At 42.3% G+C, this 15377-nt stretch overlaps 1 protein-coding gene across 1 annotated transcript in view; it reads left to right on the top strand.

The window, feature by feature from the left end:
* Positions 1-15377, top strand: part of gpam (glycerol-3-phosphate acyltransferase, mitochondrial) — a 136439-nt gene that overhangs the window by 99360 nt on the left and 21702 nt on the right. The window contains exons 13-15 of the mRNA XM_084323500.1: positions 2524-2636; positions 8425-8495; positions 13138-13405. Of these exons, the coding sequence (XP_084179626.1) occupies positions 2524-2636; positions 8425-8495; positions 13138-13405 (452 nt within the window). The remainder of the gene's footprint in view (positions 1-2523; positions 2637-8424; positions 8496-13137; positions 13406-15377) is intronic.

Here is a 15377-nt window from a genome sequence, read left to right as displayed (position 1 = left end):
TTATCCAAACTGAAGCAGTTCGGTTTGCGTTCTTTCCAGTTCAATAAAATAATCAGTTTGGCTGCTAAAAAGGCCAATGCTACAAAACGTTATACAATATTTGCTTGAGCAGTGACCATTCTTATTTTATTTAAGTTATAGGCCAAGGCAAGAAGAGTAACTGACAGGTCCTCAGCAATGTCGAACCAAAACTGCTTAACAAGCGGGCAGTACCACAGCAAGTGCATGAACGTACCCTCTACTGCACAACCATGCCAGCTCAATTTAGGTAGTGTGTGATACATTTTATTCAATGTACAGGGTGTTATATAGGCCCTGTGTAGTATATTTAATTGTACAATTTTATATCTAACACATTTTTATATTTTGGTAGTTGGTACTATTCCTAAGTGCTGCTTCCCATTGTGTTTCAGATATGGGTATACCCATATCTCGCTCCCATTGGACTTTAGTTTAGGTATTGGTGTCAGGGGTGGTTGAACATGATAGCCTATACATTGCAGAGACAATGCCTTTCCTGCCTGTAATTCCCATACATTTATCTTCCAAGACTATTGTTCCTATATCTATGCCTTTAGACAGATATTTTAATAACAGATTTTATTATCACTTGCTGTGTTATATTATGTTGTTGCCTTACATTCTTTTTAAAGATTTTACTTCATGCAGAGAACAAAGGATTTTTCCATAATGGACATGATGGTAAGGAATATCCACTAAAGGCCAAACGTTTATGTAAGATCACTATTTCACATGAAAATTCTAACAACGGATTGTCCAGTCTGAGAGTGATTTTTGGGCTATACCACAACATTGAAAGAAATAGATCTTTGTTATGTTCTTCTATAATTTGTTCTTCAAGCCATTCCCAGCTGCCAATCTGTCTCACACTATTGTAAGCCCACTGCAAGGGGTATCTTGAATTATATGCTATGTAATACTGGTGGATATCTGATAGTCCTATTCCGCCACTATTTCGCAGTTTTATAAAAATAATTTGGCTGATTCTAGTTTTTTTTGTTCCATAGGAAGCCAGACATTTATTATTTGAACCAACTAGGGGGGAACTTTAGCGGTATAGACGACATCAAAAAAAGCTAGCCTTGGTAACAAATACATTTTTATAATATCAGATCTACCCCATAGGGATAAAGGCAAGACTGTCCATCTTTTGATGTCTTCCTTTATATTCTTTAAAAAGTCTGATGCATTTACCTCAACCATTTTTTCAATGGGAGATCGGATTTTAATTCCCAGATATTTTATTCCTTCTGGCTTCCAATTTAAAGGAGGAGAACCCAGATGTGATTGAAAAGTTAGGTGGTTAAGTGGAATAGCCTCACTTTTACTATAATTCACTCTATAGCCTGAAAAATTACCAAAAGTATCTATAAGCTTTAGCACTTGAGAGATGGAATGGCTAGGATTTGTTAGTGTTAGTAATATGTCATCAGCAAACAGGCTGGCCTTATACTCACAACTACTAATAATACCACTGATTTCCTTATGAGCATGTATGGCACAGGCAAGTGGTTTGAGGCAAAGAATACAAATAATCGGTGATACCGGACACGGGTAGATCGATAGAGATGGAATGGATCAGACCTTATACCATTTGTTCTGACTGACACAACCGGTTCATGGTAAAGTACCTTTATCCATGTCATAAGAACTGGTCCAAATCCGTATTTAGGAAGTACATAAAACAGATATATCCACTCCACTCGATCAAAGGCTTTCTCAGCATCAAGCAATACTGCCATCGCTGGATGCTGGGAGGTCCCTGCCCTTGACATAACATGCATTAGCCTCATGTTATTTGAGGCTAGGCGACCCTGTACATACAAAGCCAGCCTGATCAATATAAATCAATGAGGCTATAACATTTTCCAATCACCTTGCAAGCAGCTTATAGTTAGTATTTAAGATACTCAAGGGCATAAAATTACACATTTGCAAGTGGTCCTTGCCAGGTTTTGGAATCAACGAAATGGTTAGCGGCATGGATTGATTATCTACTATATCATTAAATTAGAAGTGGTGTAAGAGTGACTTGGAGACACTTAAAAAAATGCACTTGTGTACCGGGTGTTTTACCGATTGAGAGGGATTTGATAGATGATTTAATAAAATGTTCCAGGATAGGTGCATCCAATGATTCCCTTTCTTCTTCGGAGAGGGTTGGGAGATTTATATCTCTGAAAATGTTTTCCATTTCCTCTTCACTCGTACAACATTCTCTTCCTCTGTGGTGTCTCTGGGAAGCAGGGTTGGGATTAATTCAGCGAGTTCAGGAATTGAATTTTCTTTAGATTTCATTTCAAATACTGAAAAATGCACAAACATGAAAAGTTTATTATCCAACCTTTGGGCAAGCAAATGAGAATGGTATATTTCCATCATGAAATGTCACTTTCTGTATAAATATTGATTAAATTGAAGTGAGGTGAATTGATCCTCGATCTCACTGAAAATACACTGTGACCTCATGGTTTTTGTTCTTCTTCTGTGGTACGTGTCCAGACCAGATGTGGCGATGTTGGAGCGGCCAGAGGAGGAGCAGCTGAACCACGAGCTGTCTGACGAGCCCTGGAGACGACAGGTCATCGCCAACCTGGCTAAGCACGTCCTATTCAGTAAGATATTAGTATTAACCATAATCTCTCTCTCTCTCTCTGTCTCTGTCTCTTTCTCATTATTTAACCCAGTATGCCTAACTATGGGGAAACACCCTGCTATATCAGTAGTCTCTCTCTAGTCAGATGCACCTGCTTGCTGTAGTGAAGGAAGTAGGTCATTGAGATGAAGAATGTGGCAGTAGTAACAACAGCCACATGGCATAATGGCAGAGTTCAATTAGGTCGCGAAGACAGTGAGATTGCACTCTGAGCAATCTAAAACCCCATTTAGAAATACTTTGGATTCTGATCAACTTGTGGAACCTCGAGACAAAGTTGTATGCAAGCTATGTAAACTACAGCTGGCCTACCTTCTTGTTTTATGCTAACACTATTTTGGGAGTTCTAACGTCAAGAATGTAAGTAGCCAGCCCTTTTTAGCACTTTATTGTAAATCATCCCTCAGGGTAAAACTTGTAGATATTGAATAATGAATAGAGACAGAAGCGTCATGCAGGTCCCTAAGGGTTTGATTACTATTTCCCGTTTCATGCCAAGGAAATTATATCGTTTCATGTTTATCACACCTTGTTCGGAGGCGTGTTGCTGTGAATGAATGTCTTTCTATATGCCGTAAACTTTCATTAATTTGATCTCGCTCCGAGAGACAGCCCCTTCTCAATCTATCACCAATTATTCCTCCTCACGCACTAGGTTATGCACTATACCTAGGTAGGTATGTTGATCTTGTCATTTATTTTGTTTACATAATGCACAATAATGGATATTAGAATGGTTCTAACCTGTTTTCTTTTAGAAGGAATAGTCTAAAGTCATTTTAGGCCTATCTCTAGTCAGACACACCTGCTTGCTGTAGTGAATGAAGCAGGTCTCTAGTCAGACACACCTGCTTGCTGTAGTGAAGGAAGCAGGTCTCTAGTCAGATACACCTGCTTGCTGTAGTGAAGGAAGCAGGTCTCTAGTCAGATACACCTGCTTGCTGTAGTGAAGGAAGCAGGTCTCTAGTCAGATACACCTGCTTGCTGTAGTGAAGGAAGCAGGTCTCTAGTCAGATACACCTGCTTGCTGTAGTGAAGGAAGCAGGTCTCTAGTCAGATACACCTGCTTGCTGTAGTGAAGGAAGCAGGTCTCTAGTCAGATACACCTGCTTGCTGTAGTGAAGGAAGCGGGTCTCTAGTCGGATACACCTGCTTGCTGTAGTGAAGGAAGCAGGTCTCTAGTCAGATACACCTGCTTGCTGTAGTGAAGGAAGCAGGTCTCTAGTTGGATACACCTGCTTGCTGTAGTGAAGGAAGCAGGTCTCTAGTTGGATACACCTGCTTGCTGTAGTGAAGGAAGCAGGTTTCTAGTCAGGTGCTCCTGCTTGCTGTAGTGAAGGAAGCGGGTTTCTAGTCGGGTTTCAAGTTTATTATTTGTCACAAATAAAATACATGTACTTTAAGGTGAAATGCTTGGTTCTGTATGAGCCCCTGAGAGTGTGCTTCATACAGTAAAAAAGTAAGTAAAAGCGGAATATACAATATACAATCTAAAGTAGGGATGCACGATAATTATCGGGCCGATAATTATCGGGCCGATAATTATCGGGCCGATATCAGCAATTATGACGTCATCCCGATAAACTCGATAAAACGTTATTGATAGCTCCGATAACATATAATACATTTTTTGGTTAAAAGAAATCCGGTGTGGGTGGATTTGGATGAAGGGCACTTGTTTTGTCTTGTTTTTATTATAGCCTCCTCCCGTTTTGCCAGTACTGTGGTAAAACTGATAGCGTGTGGTTTAGGAACAGGGAGTTTTTCACAAATCCAGCGCTCCCTTTCTTGGCTGTGACGTAGTCACGTTACATTCGGAGACAGACAGTCGATCTGCCAATTACGTCCCACGGCTTGCACCCACCTCTTCTTCTTACCACCAATCAGAAGCTCTCGTTCGTTTATTTACCTCCGGATTGTCAGCCATTACTCTACTCGGAGCTAACGCTATCTCCCCGCCAGCCACATTGACCAGCGCTTATACATTACTGGCAAATGTCTTGTTGCACTTGTGGCAACGAGCGTTGTCAGCATCGACTTTAGTAAAATAGACCCAGACTTTTGAACATTTCGTTCTGTCCGCCATTATGAGAGCAGAGCTGTCTGTACTCGGTGTGTGAGTGAGTGTGTGTGTGTGTGTGGGAGGGGAAGAGAGGAGAGAGCAGGCAGCCCGCTCCCCGCGCAGGGAGGCAGGAGAGATAATAGACAACGGCCAACAAGATTAGTTTGCGACGTTTAAATTCCTCAAAAAAAAACTCCATAATTTCTCGAGTACCGATAGCAGTACCGATGACGTCTGAGCTTATAAATACTCAAAAAATAATAATAATTTGATAAAAAAAAATATATATATATATATATATATATACAGTTAAAAAAAATATTATAATACAATAAATATCGGTTATCGGCTTGAGGAGCATAAAGTTATCGGTATCGGTGTAAAAAAATCAATATCGTGCATCCCTAATCTAAAGTACAACCTAACCTAAGTACAATCTAAGTACAATGAGTAAAAATTTGTAAACGGTGAGGTACAAATGCAGACAATTAGGTACAAAACTTTAAAGTAAGGTGCAAATGCAAATGAGGTATGAATGTAGTGCAAATCTCTTTAATAAATAGATACATATAATGTAGTGTTAAAGTGTCTAAAGTGAGTGTTAAAGGTGACATGTACTATAAATGTCATTTTTCAGTCTCTAGCATTGTATTATAGTAATAGGAGTTTGTATCAATGTGTTTTAGTGTATAAATACCATATTGGCGGATTGCTCTGATTCAGCTCAGCCCCTTTCCTCCTCCAGTAAATCAGGCCATTTTGATTTGAACGTCTGAGTCACGTCATTCGGATGCTGGGTAGTGCACAGTGATGCGATTGGCTCTGTGGTTGGAGCTAATGTCCGCCCACTTCCTCATACTGCGAGGCAGATTGAAACCCGACACCTCTGCATACTCTGGAGGGAGAGAGAGAGAGAGAGAGATAGAGAGGGAGAGAGAGAGAGAGAGAGGGAGAGAGAGGGAGACAGAGAGAGAGAGGGAGGGAGCACTTGGGGGGGGGGGGGGGGGGGGGGACCTGCCGCACCACACAGGAGGTGGGACCCTCTCGAAAACGAGGGGGGGGGGGCCTCCCTTCCTCCCCTCTCCCGTGTGGCGCGGCAGGTCCCCCCCCCCCCCCCCCAAGTGCTCCTCCCTCTCTCTCTCTGTCTCCCTCTCTCTCTCTGTCTCTCCCTCTCTATCTCTCTCTCTCTCTCTCCCTCCAGAGTATGCAGAGGTGTCAGGTTTCAATCTGCCCCGCAGGGAGAGAAAAAACGAAAGGAAGAGACGGCCTGTCTTTTTTCTCTCTCTCTCTCTCTCTCTCTCTCTCTCTCTCTCTCTCTCTCTCTCTCTCTCGCACCCCCCCCCTCTCTCTCTCTCTCTCTCTCTCTCTCGCACCCCCCCCCTCTCTCTCTCTCTCTCTCTCTATCTCTCTCTGCCTACCAGTCGCAGACTGTGTGGACTGACTGTCACTCAAAGTGCTTATGGGCGGAGCCAGGCCATAACAGCCTGAAATCTTGGAGCTGAAAAATTATGGTTTTGAGTACTTGATTAGAAATATAAAACAATGCATTTTTTGGAAAAAAAACTTACAGATGTCTTCAATAGACTAACACGAATTGTGTAAAGTTGCCCAAATAGTGCTAGGAATAGCAGTACATAGCCCCTTTAAGGTGAGTGTTTGTTTAAAGTGAGTGTGTGGATGTGTGTGCAATGAGTGTAGATGATGGGTTGTTACATAGAGTCATTGAGCATCCTGATGGCCTGGGGATAGAAGCTCCTTCTGAGTCTCTGTACTGGCCATGAGACCATGAGATGAGATGGTAGCGCTTGCCTGGCCGCAGCAGTTCAAAGAGGCAGTTGTTTGGGTGACGAGAGTCTTTGGTTTTTTTCTTAGCCTTGGCCCTGCAACGCTTGTTATAAATGTCATGGAGAGTGGGAAGCACACCTCCAATTGTGTGTTCGGCTGAACGGGCCACTCTCTGTAGTCTGCTGTGTTCGTGTGCAGTGCTATTCCCAAACCAGGAGGTGATGTTACCAGTCAGGATGCTCTCTATTGTGCATGAGGTTCTTGCTGCAGTGAAGGACACAGGTCTCTAGTCAGATACACCTGCTTGCTGCAGTGAAGGAATAGTCAATTGTGTAGCCTTAAAGCCACAATATGATTGTAAGCAATGTGGGGTATATATTCACACAAGTTTGATCTGTAGAGGGAAAATACGCTTCTTGTCACTTTCTTAACATTGTAAATCAGAATATAGGTGTGTTTTACTCCAGACCTTTGCACAGTGACAGATGTACAGATAATATAATTGTGTATCAAGAGCTCAGTCAATCAAGTAGAGAAGAAGAAGAAGTCTTATTTCTTATTTTTGGTAATGATAAGAATATCATTTTCTTGACTTCTGGATCACCGATTGGGCCTTTTCTTATGTTTTATGTATCAGGAATGTATTGCTTGTGTATTCTTCATTAAAGGGTATTATTGTATACTTCCCCATAGGTGAACTCAGGGTAACACACTGGAATAAACCCAAACCCTACAGCATCAGCACGACATCATTCAGGTTGTTGCACAATAGAAACCAGTTCTTCCCTGCTTCACTCGGCTGCAGTCTCCTCCACCGGCACTATTTTGACTTCTCAGCCAATCGCGGGCCCTGCTGCCGGATGGCATGTTGTTTTCAGCCAATTGCAGTGCGACGGGGAGGATGGAGGGTCAGAGCAGAGGGGTGGAATTGCAGTATCGGTGGCGCTGCTTGTAAATGTTTTACACTCCTGAACATGCATTGTGGTTAAGATGACCACTGTCGACACGTTTTGGCTGTCCCAAGACACACATGCACACACGCATGCACACGCACACGCACATGCACACGCACACACTTGTCTGTCTGTCTGTCTGTCTGTCTATCTCTCTCTCTCTGTTTGTCTCTCTCTGTCTGTCTGTTTGTCTCTCTCTGTCTGTCTCTCTCCGTCTGTCTCTCTCTCTGTCTGTCTGTGTCTCTGTCTCTCTCCCATGATTATGAAAAATCTGGTTTGTTTTTAAATGGATAAAAGTTTTTATTATTATTATTATTATTATTATTATTATTATTATTATTATTATTATTATTATTATTGTTTATGGCCACTGCCAGTCATAATTTACCTTTCACTCCCCTCTGTCACGTTGGCGTCCCTCCATGTGTCTCTGTGTTCTCTGGCGTTGTGCTCTGACTCACTGCAGTGGTGGAAAGGTGTGTGCTTTGATATTGATGCCGTTTGTCTCTCCCCGGGAGGGTACCCTTTCAAATGTTTCCAGACCGGTTCTGATGAAATGTTTGCATGTCTTGAGTATTAGTACATTGTAATGGGTTTGGTTCCAGAGAGACCCTGGATTTACTATGTTTACATCCCATGGTATAAAAAAAAATTTGTCAAATGATTTTCTATTTATCATCCCACACTCACTGCTTTTCTGAACATAATTGGACCATGCAGAGTTGATTTCCTCAATAAAAATGCTCATAAACTAAAATAAATCTTCTAAATCTTCCAAGAATCCTACATTTTGAAGCTTTTCAATACGCTTTGATGCCTGACATTGAATATTGATACCCATAATGGATCAGCATTGATCTGGATACACAGCCCCAGTCTCCGGCCATGTGTGACTGGTGGTGGTGGTGGTCTCTGTCACCAATGTCCTCTTTGTGTTTCCCCCACAGCGGCCAACAAGTCATCAGCCATCATGTCCACCCACATCGTAGCCTGTCTGCTACTCTACCGACACAGACAGGTAAGCCTACCCACACCTACTTTTCTCTCTGCCATGCTCTTCTCTTCTTCTCGTCTCTTCTCTCCTCTTCTCTTATTTTCTCCCTCTATTCTCCTCTTCTTTTATTCTCATTCCCTCTCTTCTATTCTCTCTTCTTTTCTCTACTCCCTCTCTTCTCTCCTCTTCTCTTCTCCCCTCCTCTCTTCTCTTCTCCCTCACTTATATTCTCCTTATTTTCTCCTCTTCTCTTATCCTCACCTCTCCTCTTTCCTCTTCTCTTCTCTTCACTTCTCTCCTCTCCTCTCCTCTCCTCTCCTCTCCTCTCCTCTCCTCTCCTCTCCTCTCCTCTGAGTTTTGTATGTACTGTAAGAATCGTTCGATACCAAGCACCAATCCCATCCATTACTTAAGTTCCATTGCTTTGCTTTGATTGGTGCTAGACATGGCTCTTTGTACCAATACCTTGTTTTAGCCTGGTACCTCCTCCCTCCTTGCACACTGCCTACTGCCCCTCCCTCGTTTTTCTCCCTTTTCCCTTCCTACTCCTCCTGATCTTCCCACCTCCTCTCCTTCTCTACCTCGTCTTCCTCTTCCCACCTCCTCCTTCTCTACCTCGTCTTTCTCCCTTTTTTCCTCCTCTTCATCTTCCCACCTCCTCTCCTTCTCTACCTCATCTTTCTCCCTTTTTCCTCTTCATCTTCCCACCTCCTCTCCTTCTCTACCTCGTCTTTCTCCCTTTTTTCCTCCTATTTTTTCCGTCTCCCTTCACATCACCATCCAAGGTGATCCAAATGTCACTGAACGCTGCATTGTAGTAATAATGACTGCCTCTCCTCTGTCACGCAGCCTAGCTGCTGCTCTGCTGTTTAGATTAGCGGTGGGGCGCTGCCCTCTATGGGCACTCTAATGTAACTGCCACAGCAACATGTTAGGCTGTTATGTGAGTGTGTCAAAAAGAAAGTTATTGATGCGTCATGATGTATTGGTATGAAAGTGAGGTCCAACTGCATCACTCTGTGAAATTGGTATTACTCCCAATTAATCACGGTTAATGTTACAAAGGGTCAGATTAAACCGAATATATATATTTACTGCTTGAGATCCCTTGTATAATATTTGTATATCGTTTGATATCCCTTGTATATTCTTTGTATATATACACGGAATATCCCTTTACCTGGGTACAAACCAGACCATAATATTCGTTCTCCTATTGGACAGCGACCCCTAGGCGCCAACGACCATACCCCCAATGGCAAGTTCAAAGGCAACGCCAAGGCATGTCTCAACATGTCCAGGTTTGCGCAGTAATACGAGACAGAACTGAGGTTGGCACTAGATAATTCACCTTACGTATAAATACGGCGCAGGTGTAAACAGCAGCAGTTCATTCAGTTCATCGTTCGTTCATTACTAGTAAAGCCTTCACCACGAGTCAACGACCAAGTGAAGTGAGCAACCTTGCGTCTAAATAGAGCACTTAGAACATGTGCGAATAGGATAGTAAAGTGTCATAGTTTGGTGAAGTAACGTCAAGTTCAACCTAGTTTAATGGGACGGATAGTGCACAGGAGAATCTACACCGGCGAATGCAGAACCATTTTCTGGTTGGATTATATTGCTTTGGTACCGTGACTGCTGGAGCAGAGAACCGTCTACCCCACTATCGTGTGGGATCTACCCCTGTGAGGAGCACCCTCGAGCCCGCCTCTAGGACCAGAGGCTGGCTAGCTTTCATCCATGCTGTCGGGCATACTGGATTATAGCTGTTGCTTTGTCTGCGGACCAAGGGAGTACTGCACTGGCTCCTGTATCTGGAGCCTCGTTATTCCGCGTTGACCCAGACTTTGCACCCGAACATTCCTCTACCCTGCCGGCTTACAACCGGAGGGAACCCCCCAGTGTCTCCAGCTGACTACTAGGGCTGACCTTCGAAGCTTTTTTTGGCAATCGAAGCTTCGGGGCCGAGCTTCGATTTTAATTCGAAGCTTTGAAAAAAAAAAAAAAAAATTTTTTTTTTTTTTTTTTATCTTATGTTGTGGGACTTGCACAGCACTTTCGTAAACGTTGTTGTTTTTAAATGTGCTCTATAAATAAAGTGGGTTGGATTAATTAATTAAGTAGCCCCTTTCGTGACTGACGCATCCAACAAGGTTTCACTCGGCTGTGTGATTTAATTCAAGGTGGATCGCTGTTGTCGTTTGAACAACTTCAGATTTCATGGGAACTACCAATCCCCCAAATCAAGAATGTTTAAGATGAATGAAGTAAGATTTTGATTATTTGAAATATGGCCTGTGTAGACTAAACTATGCACAGAATTATGTCAGTCTACAAGGTCCGGATTCTACATGGTCCGGCAATGTAGACCTTGTAGACTCCACTACAGACCAATTATCAGTGAATGTTCATGCATTTTTAAGAAGGGCAACTTCCACAAAAAAACAAAGAACTCACCAAAACATCTCAGTAGCACCTTATCTAAATGTTATATTTCATATATGGAGATTCATATTTATTTATGTATTGCATGCATTTCTACATTTTATTTCCTATTTTGTTTATTCATCCCAGTATCTTTCTTTCTTATGTGTGGAATTCTACAAGGTGCGCGCACACACACACACACCTACACACACACCTACACACACACACACACACACACACACACTTACATTTAGTCATTTAGCTGACGCTTTTATCCAAAGCGACTTACAAGTTCTGTACGACAAGACAGCAAGAAGGGTACAACTCTATCAGCTGAGTAACAATGTTCATCAAAGTGTTGCGTGTTACAGTGTAGGTTAGTTTATTAGGACAAGTGCATGACAGTAAGGTTAGTCACGGTTAGATTTTTTTTTTTTTTTTTTTTTTATATCATTTCAGATAATGGTTGAAGAAGTGAGTCTTTAGTCGACGGCGAAAGATTGGACGCGATTCGGCTGTCCTAACTGGGATGGGTAGTTCACACACACACACACACACACACACACACACACACACACACACACACACACACACACACACACACCTACACACACAAATCGAAGTAAAAAAAAAAAAAAATGAAATTTTTTTTTTTTTTTTTTTTTTATACTCCGATTTTTTTCTTTATGTTCGAAGCTTGTGCCATCGAATCGAACGTTCGAAGCTTCGAAGCATTTAAGACAGCCCTACTGACTACTAGTGTGCCTTATGTAATTGCTATGCTACAGGTGGCGTCAGTTTATACCCATCTTACTATTCTCATGGACTTACGCTCTTGACCTACTTTAAGTGTTCTTCGCCTTACAAGCGCAAGTATAATTCTCAATCTGTAACCTACCGTTGCTTGCTCTAATAATAATAAATCCCTCTAACTAGAACTTTATGCGTCATTGCCGTATTCTTGTGTGGGTGTTCACCAGATATATTCATGTACTGTATGGCCAGTAATTAAAGTACATAACTAAGTAGTGGTTTAATAATACCATACTCTCAATACAGTCAGGGAATTGTACCCCTCAGTTACAGTTAATGTGTGTTTTATTAATTTAAGTTTGTCTATTTTTGAATTAATTGAGCAGTGGTCGATACAGGTGATCAGAATCAAATCATACTGGTCCAAGGCACTATTGTTATTATAGGACAATGTTAAAATCTGACATGTTTGGCGACAGACTGGCCTTCATCAGGTCAAAATGTACATTGTGTTTGTACTAGGGCTGTCAAACTACAGTTAGCACTGTTGCCTCACGACGAGAAGATCCTGGGTTCAAACCCTGGTTGAAGGGCCTTTCTGTGTGGAGTTTGCATGTTCTCCCCATATTATGGGTTTATTCTGGGTACTCCCACACCATAAAGACATACATGCTAGATTTCCTCTCACACCATAAAGACATATACTGTACATGCTAGATTTCCTCCCACACCATAAAGACATACAAAATACTGTACATGCTAGATTTCCTCTCACACCATAAAGACATACTGTACATGCTAGATTTCCTCTCGCACCATAAAGACATACATGCTAGGTTTCCTCTCGCACCATAAAGACATACATGCTAGATTTCCTCCCACACCATAAAGACATACTGTACATGCTAGATTTCCTCTCGCACCATAAAGACATACATGCTAGATTTCCTCCCACACCATAAAGACATACTATACTGTACATGCTAGATTTCCTCCCACACCATAAAGACATACTGTACATGCTAGATTTCCTCTCACACCATAAAGACATACATGCTAGGTTTCCTCCCACACCATAAAGACATACATGCTAGATTTCCTCTCACACCATAAAGACATACATGCTAGGTTTCCTCCCACACCATAAAGACATACATGCTAGATTTCCTCTCACACCATAAAGACATACATGCTAGGTTTCCTCCCACACCATAAAGACATACATGCTACTGTAGGTTTCCTCCCACACCATAAAGACTGATATTGCGACTGGAGTTGGTCCCTGAGTGCCGGCCTGTGGTTGCTCACTGCTCCTAACTAGTCCTAACTGGGTGGGATGGGTTATGTGCAGAGGGCGAATTCCGGGTATATGTGAAAGGTGCTTGATAAATAAAGATAACTTAACTTACTAATAATGTTGTTGGATCGAATCATTAGACTCTATTCATTAACCAGTGCCTGTGTCTGTCCCGCTGTGCTCCAGGGGGTGGCGCTGTCCAAGCTGGTGGAGGATTTCTTCAACATGAAGGAGGAGATCCTCTCGCGGGACTTCGATCTGGGCTTTTCGGGCAACTCCGAGGACGTGGTCATGCACGCCCTCCACCTGCTGGGCAACTGCGTCAACGTGACCAGCAGCGCCAACCGCAACAGCGAGTTCACCATCGCGCCCAACCACACGGTGCCTGCGCTGTTTGAGCTCAACTTCTACAGCAACGGCCTCTTCCACGTCTTCATCCCCGACGCCATCATCGGTAGGTAGAGCCCACCGTGGGCTGCTAGCTCGGCTCTGTGTCCTAGCCACTGTTCTGCTCGTCTGTCTGGTTTCATGATATCCACCAATCCAATCCAGTCTTCTTAGGCACTGTTTACTCTTTAGAGAGCAGGGCTGCCGATATTATACTGATATGATAAAAATATAAAACATACAACAATTTAATAATAACAAATGAGAGACAAAATTACTGATCGTTCACTAATGTTAGCTACTGTATATTAGCTGGTTGATGACAGCTAGGTTTGCTGTTGCTAACATTACAATTGTACTAGGCATTGGATATACCGTAAATCCTCAAATATAGGACGGGTCTTGTATTTACCTCAGCTGCAAAAAGCACCAGGCCTTTATTAGAGAGAGGCTTATATAAGAGGCAGGCCTTAATTTCACAAACTGGCCAATTGTAATTGTGATTGATTGATTGATTGATTTTATTTAGACAAAAACATATAGAGATCACATGAGTATTTGCTTTGTCAGGGTGAAACTGGTGGATTAACGTAATTCACACACTGAAGTAGGAACTGTCTATAGGTTGCGGGGTCCGGGGACGATTTAGCGTGTGGTACCTTCTCGACTCTTCCTCAGTCGAATCGAGTTGATAACATGCAGTAGCTTTAGCTAATGCTATCATAGCCATCATGATCTGTAATGTCAACTGGACAACGCCAGCCCCGCCTGCCAACGCCATATAGATAGCGAACGTTAACCAACGTTTGCAAACGAAGCCAACGTCATCCAGCCGACACCACAGATCTGGCTATGACAACGTTAGCTAATGCTAACGCAAGGGAAACGTTAATGTAGTCAGTGTAGAGAAAGGCAGCACTTAATTTGCATTGGCAAGAGTTTATCTCATTCTATATCAAGGCACGAAAAATAAAAAATAAACTTTTTTTTGCGACCTTGTATTGGAAGCCGGCCTGTATTTGTCTGCATGTATCGAACCCCCGGCTTATATAAGAGGCCCGTCCTTTATTCGAGTACCCTCCACTAGTAGAGGATTTACGGTACTGTATACCTTTCTGAGTAAGCTAGAATAAAGTTATTTGTATCAACAAATGATCTCTAGTTTCATATGATTCCATCACTGTCACTCTACCATTAACCTCTTAACAGGCAGGCATGAGCCTGGTCTCTTTTTGAAAGATAACATTCTGAAGTTACTAATGCAAAAAAGCATAATCACTTTTAGTGCTAATCAAATAGAGTAACAGAGGTTTGAACTTGAGTTGAACTTGTGTACTAACATTTTTCTTTAGTGGTTCCAAGATTCCAGATTCCATTATTCCAGCATAGAGGTATGAGCTGTCTTATGTAGTACAGGTCCAAATCTTGTAAAAGTCCGTTCAGAAATGAGTCTTTGAGAGAGGTTTTAGTAAACGGACGCCAAAATCCATTTCTGCCATCCAACACCGTGTTTTGAAGTTTCACTTCTCATTTTTGCTCATCAACTTTCACCTACTTACTTTATCTGCACCCCCCACGTCGGGTATCTTTGGAAGCGGACTCTCGTTGGCTACAACATTGACCAATAATTTTCGCCATCCGCTGTGATTGGTCAGTTCTCGAGCGTATACTGTCCGAAGTGGTCATTTGACAGAAGAAAAAAAAAGACACTCGCCTGACATATCGTCATGTAACTCCAGAACCGAGGCACGGAATTGGTCAAGTGAGGAGGCCGTTCGAACGGTGGCAAATGGATGTTTCGAATGGTATATTATGTTCGCCGAAAAATGCAGCCCGAGCCGGTAGACGCTCGCAAAGTGCCGCAACGTGCGCGCATGGGCATGACGGCCCGATTTCGTGGTAAGATGTTATTAATAAAGAGCACATATTATCGCCCTTTCATATTTTAATTTCCGTGATCTATTTACAAAAAGCATTATTATTTAGGTGTCGTTTGCGATGTCACCCACCAGTTTTCTCTAACAGCAGAGTAATGTTTA

Source organism: Notolepis coatsorum (genome assembly GCF_963971535.1).
Source record: "Notolepis coatsorum genome assembly, chromosome: 10".
Classification (NCBI taxonomy): Eukaryota; Metazoa; Chordata; class Actinopteri; order Aulopiformes; family Paralepididae; genus Notolepis; species Notolepis coatsorum.
This window is presented reverse-complemented; position numbering and strand designations above follow the sequence as displayed.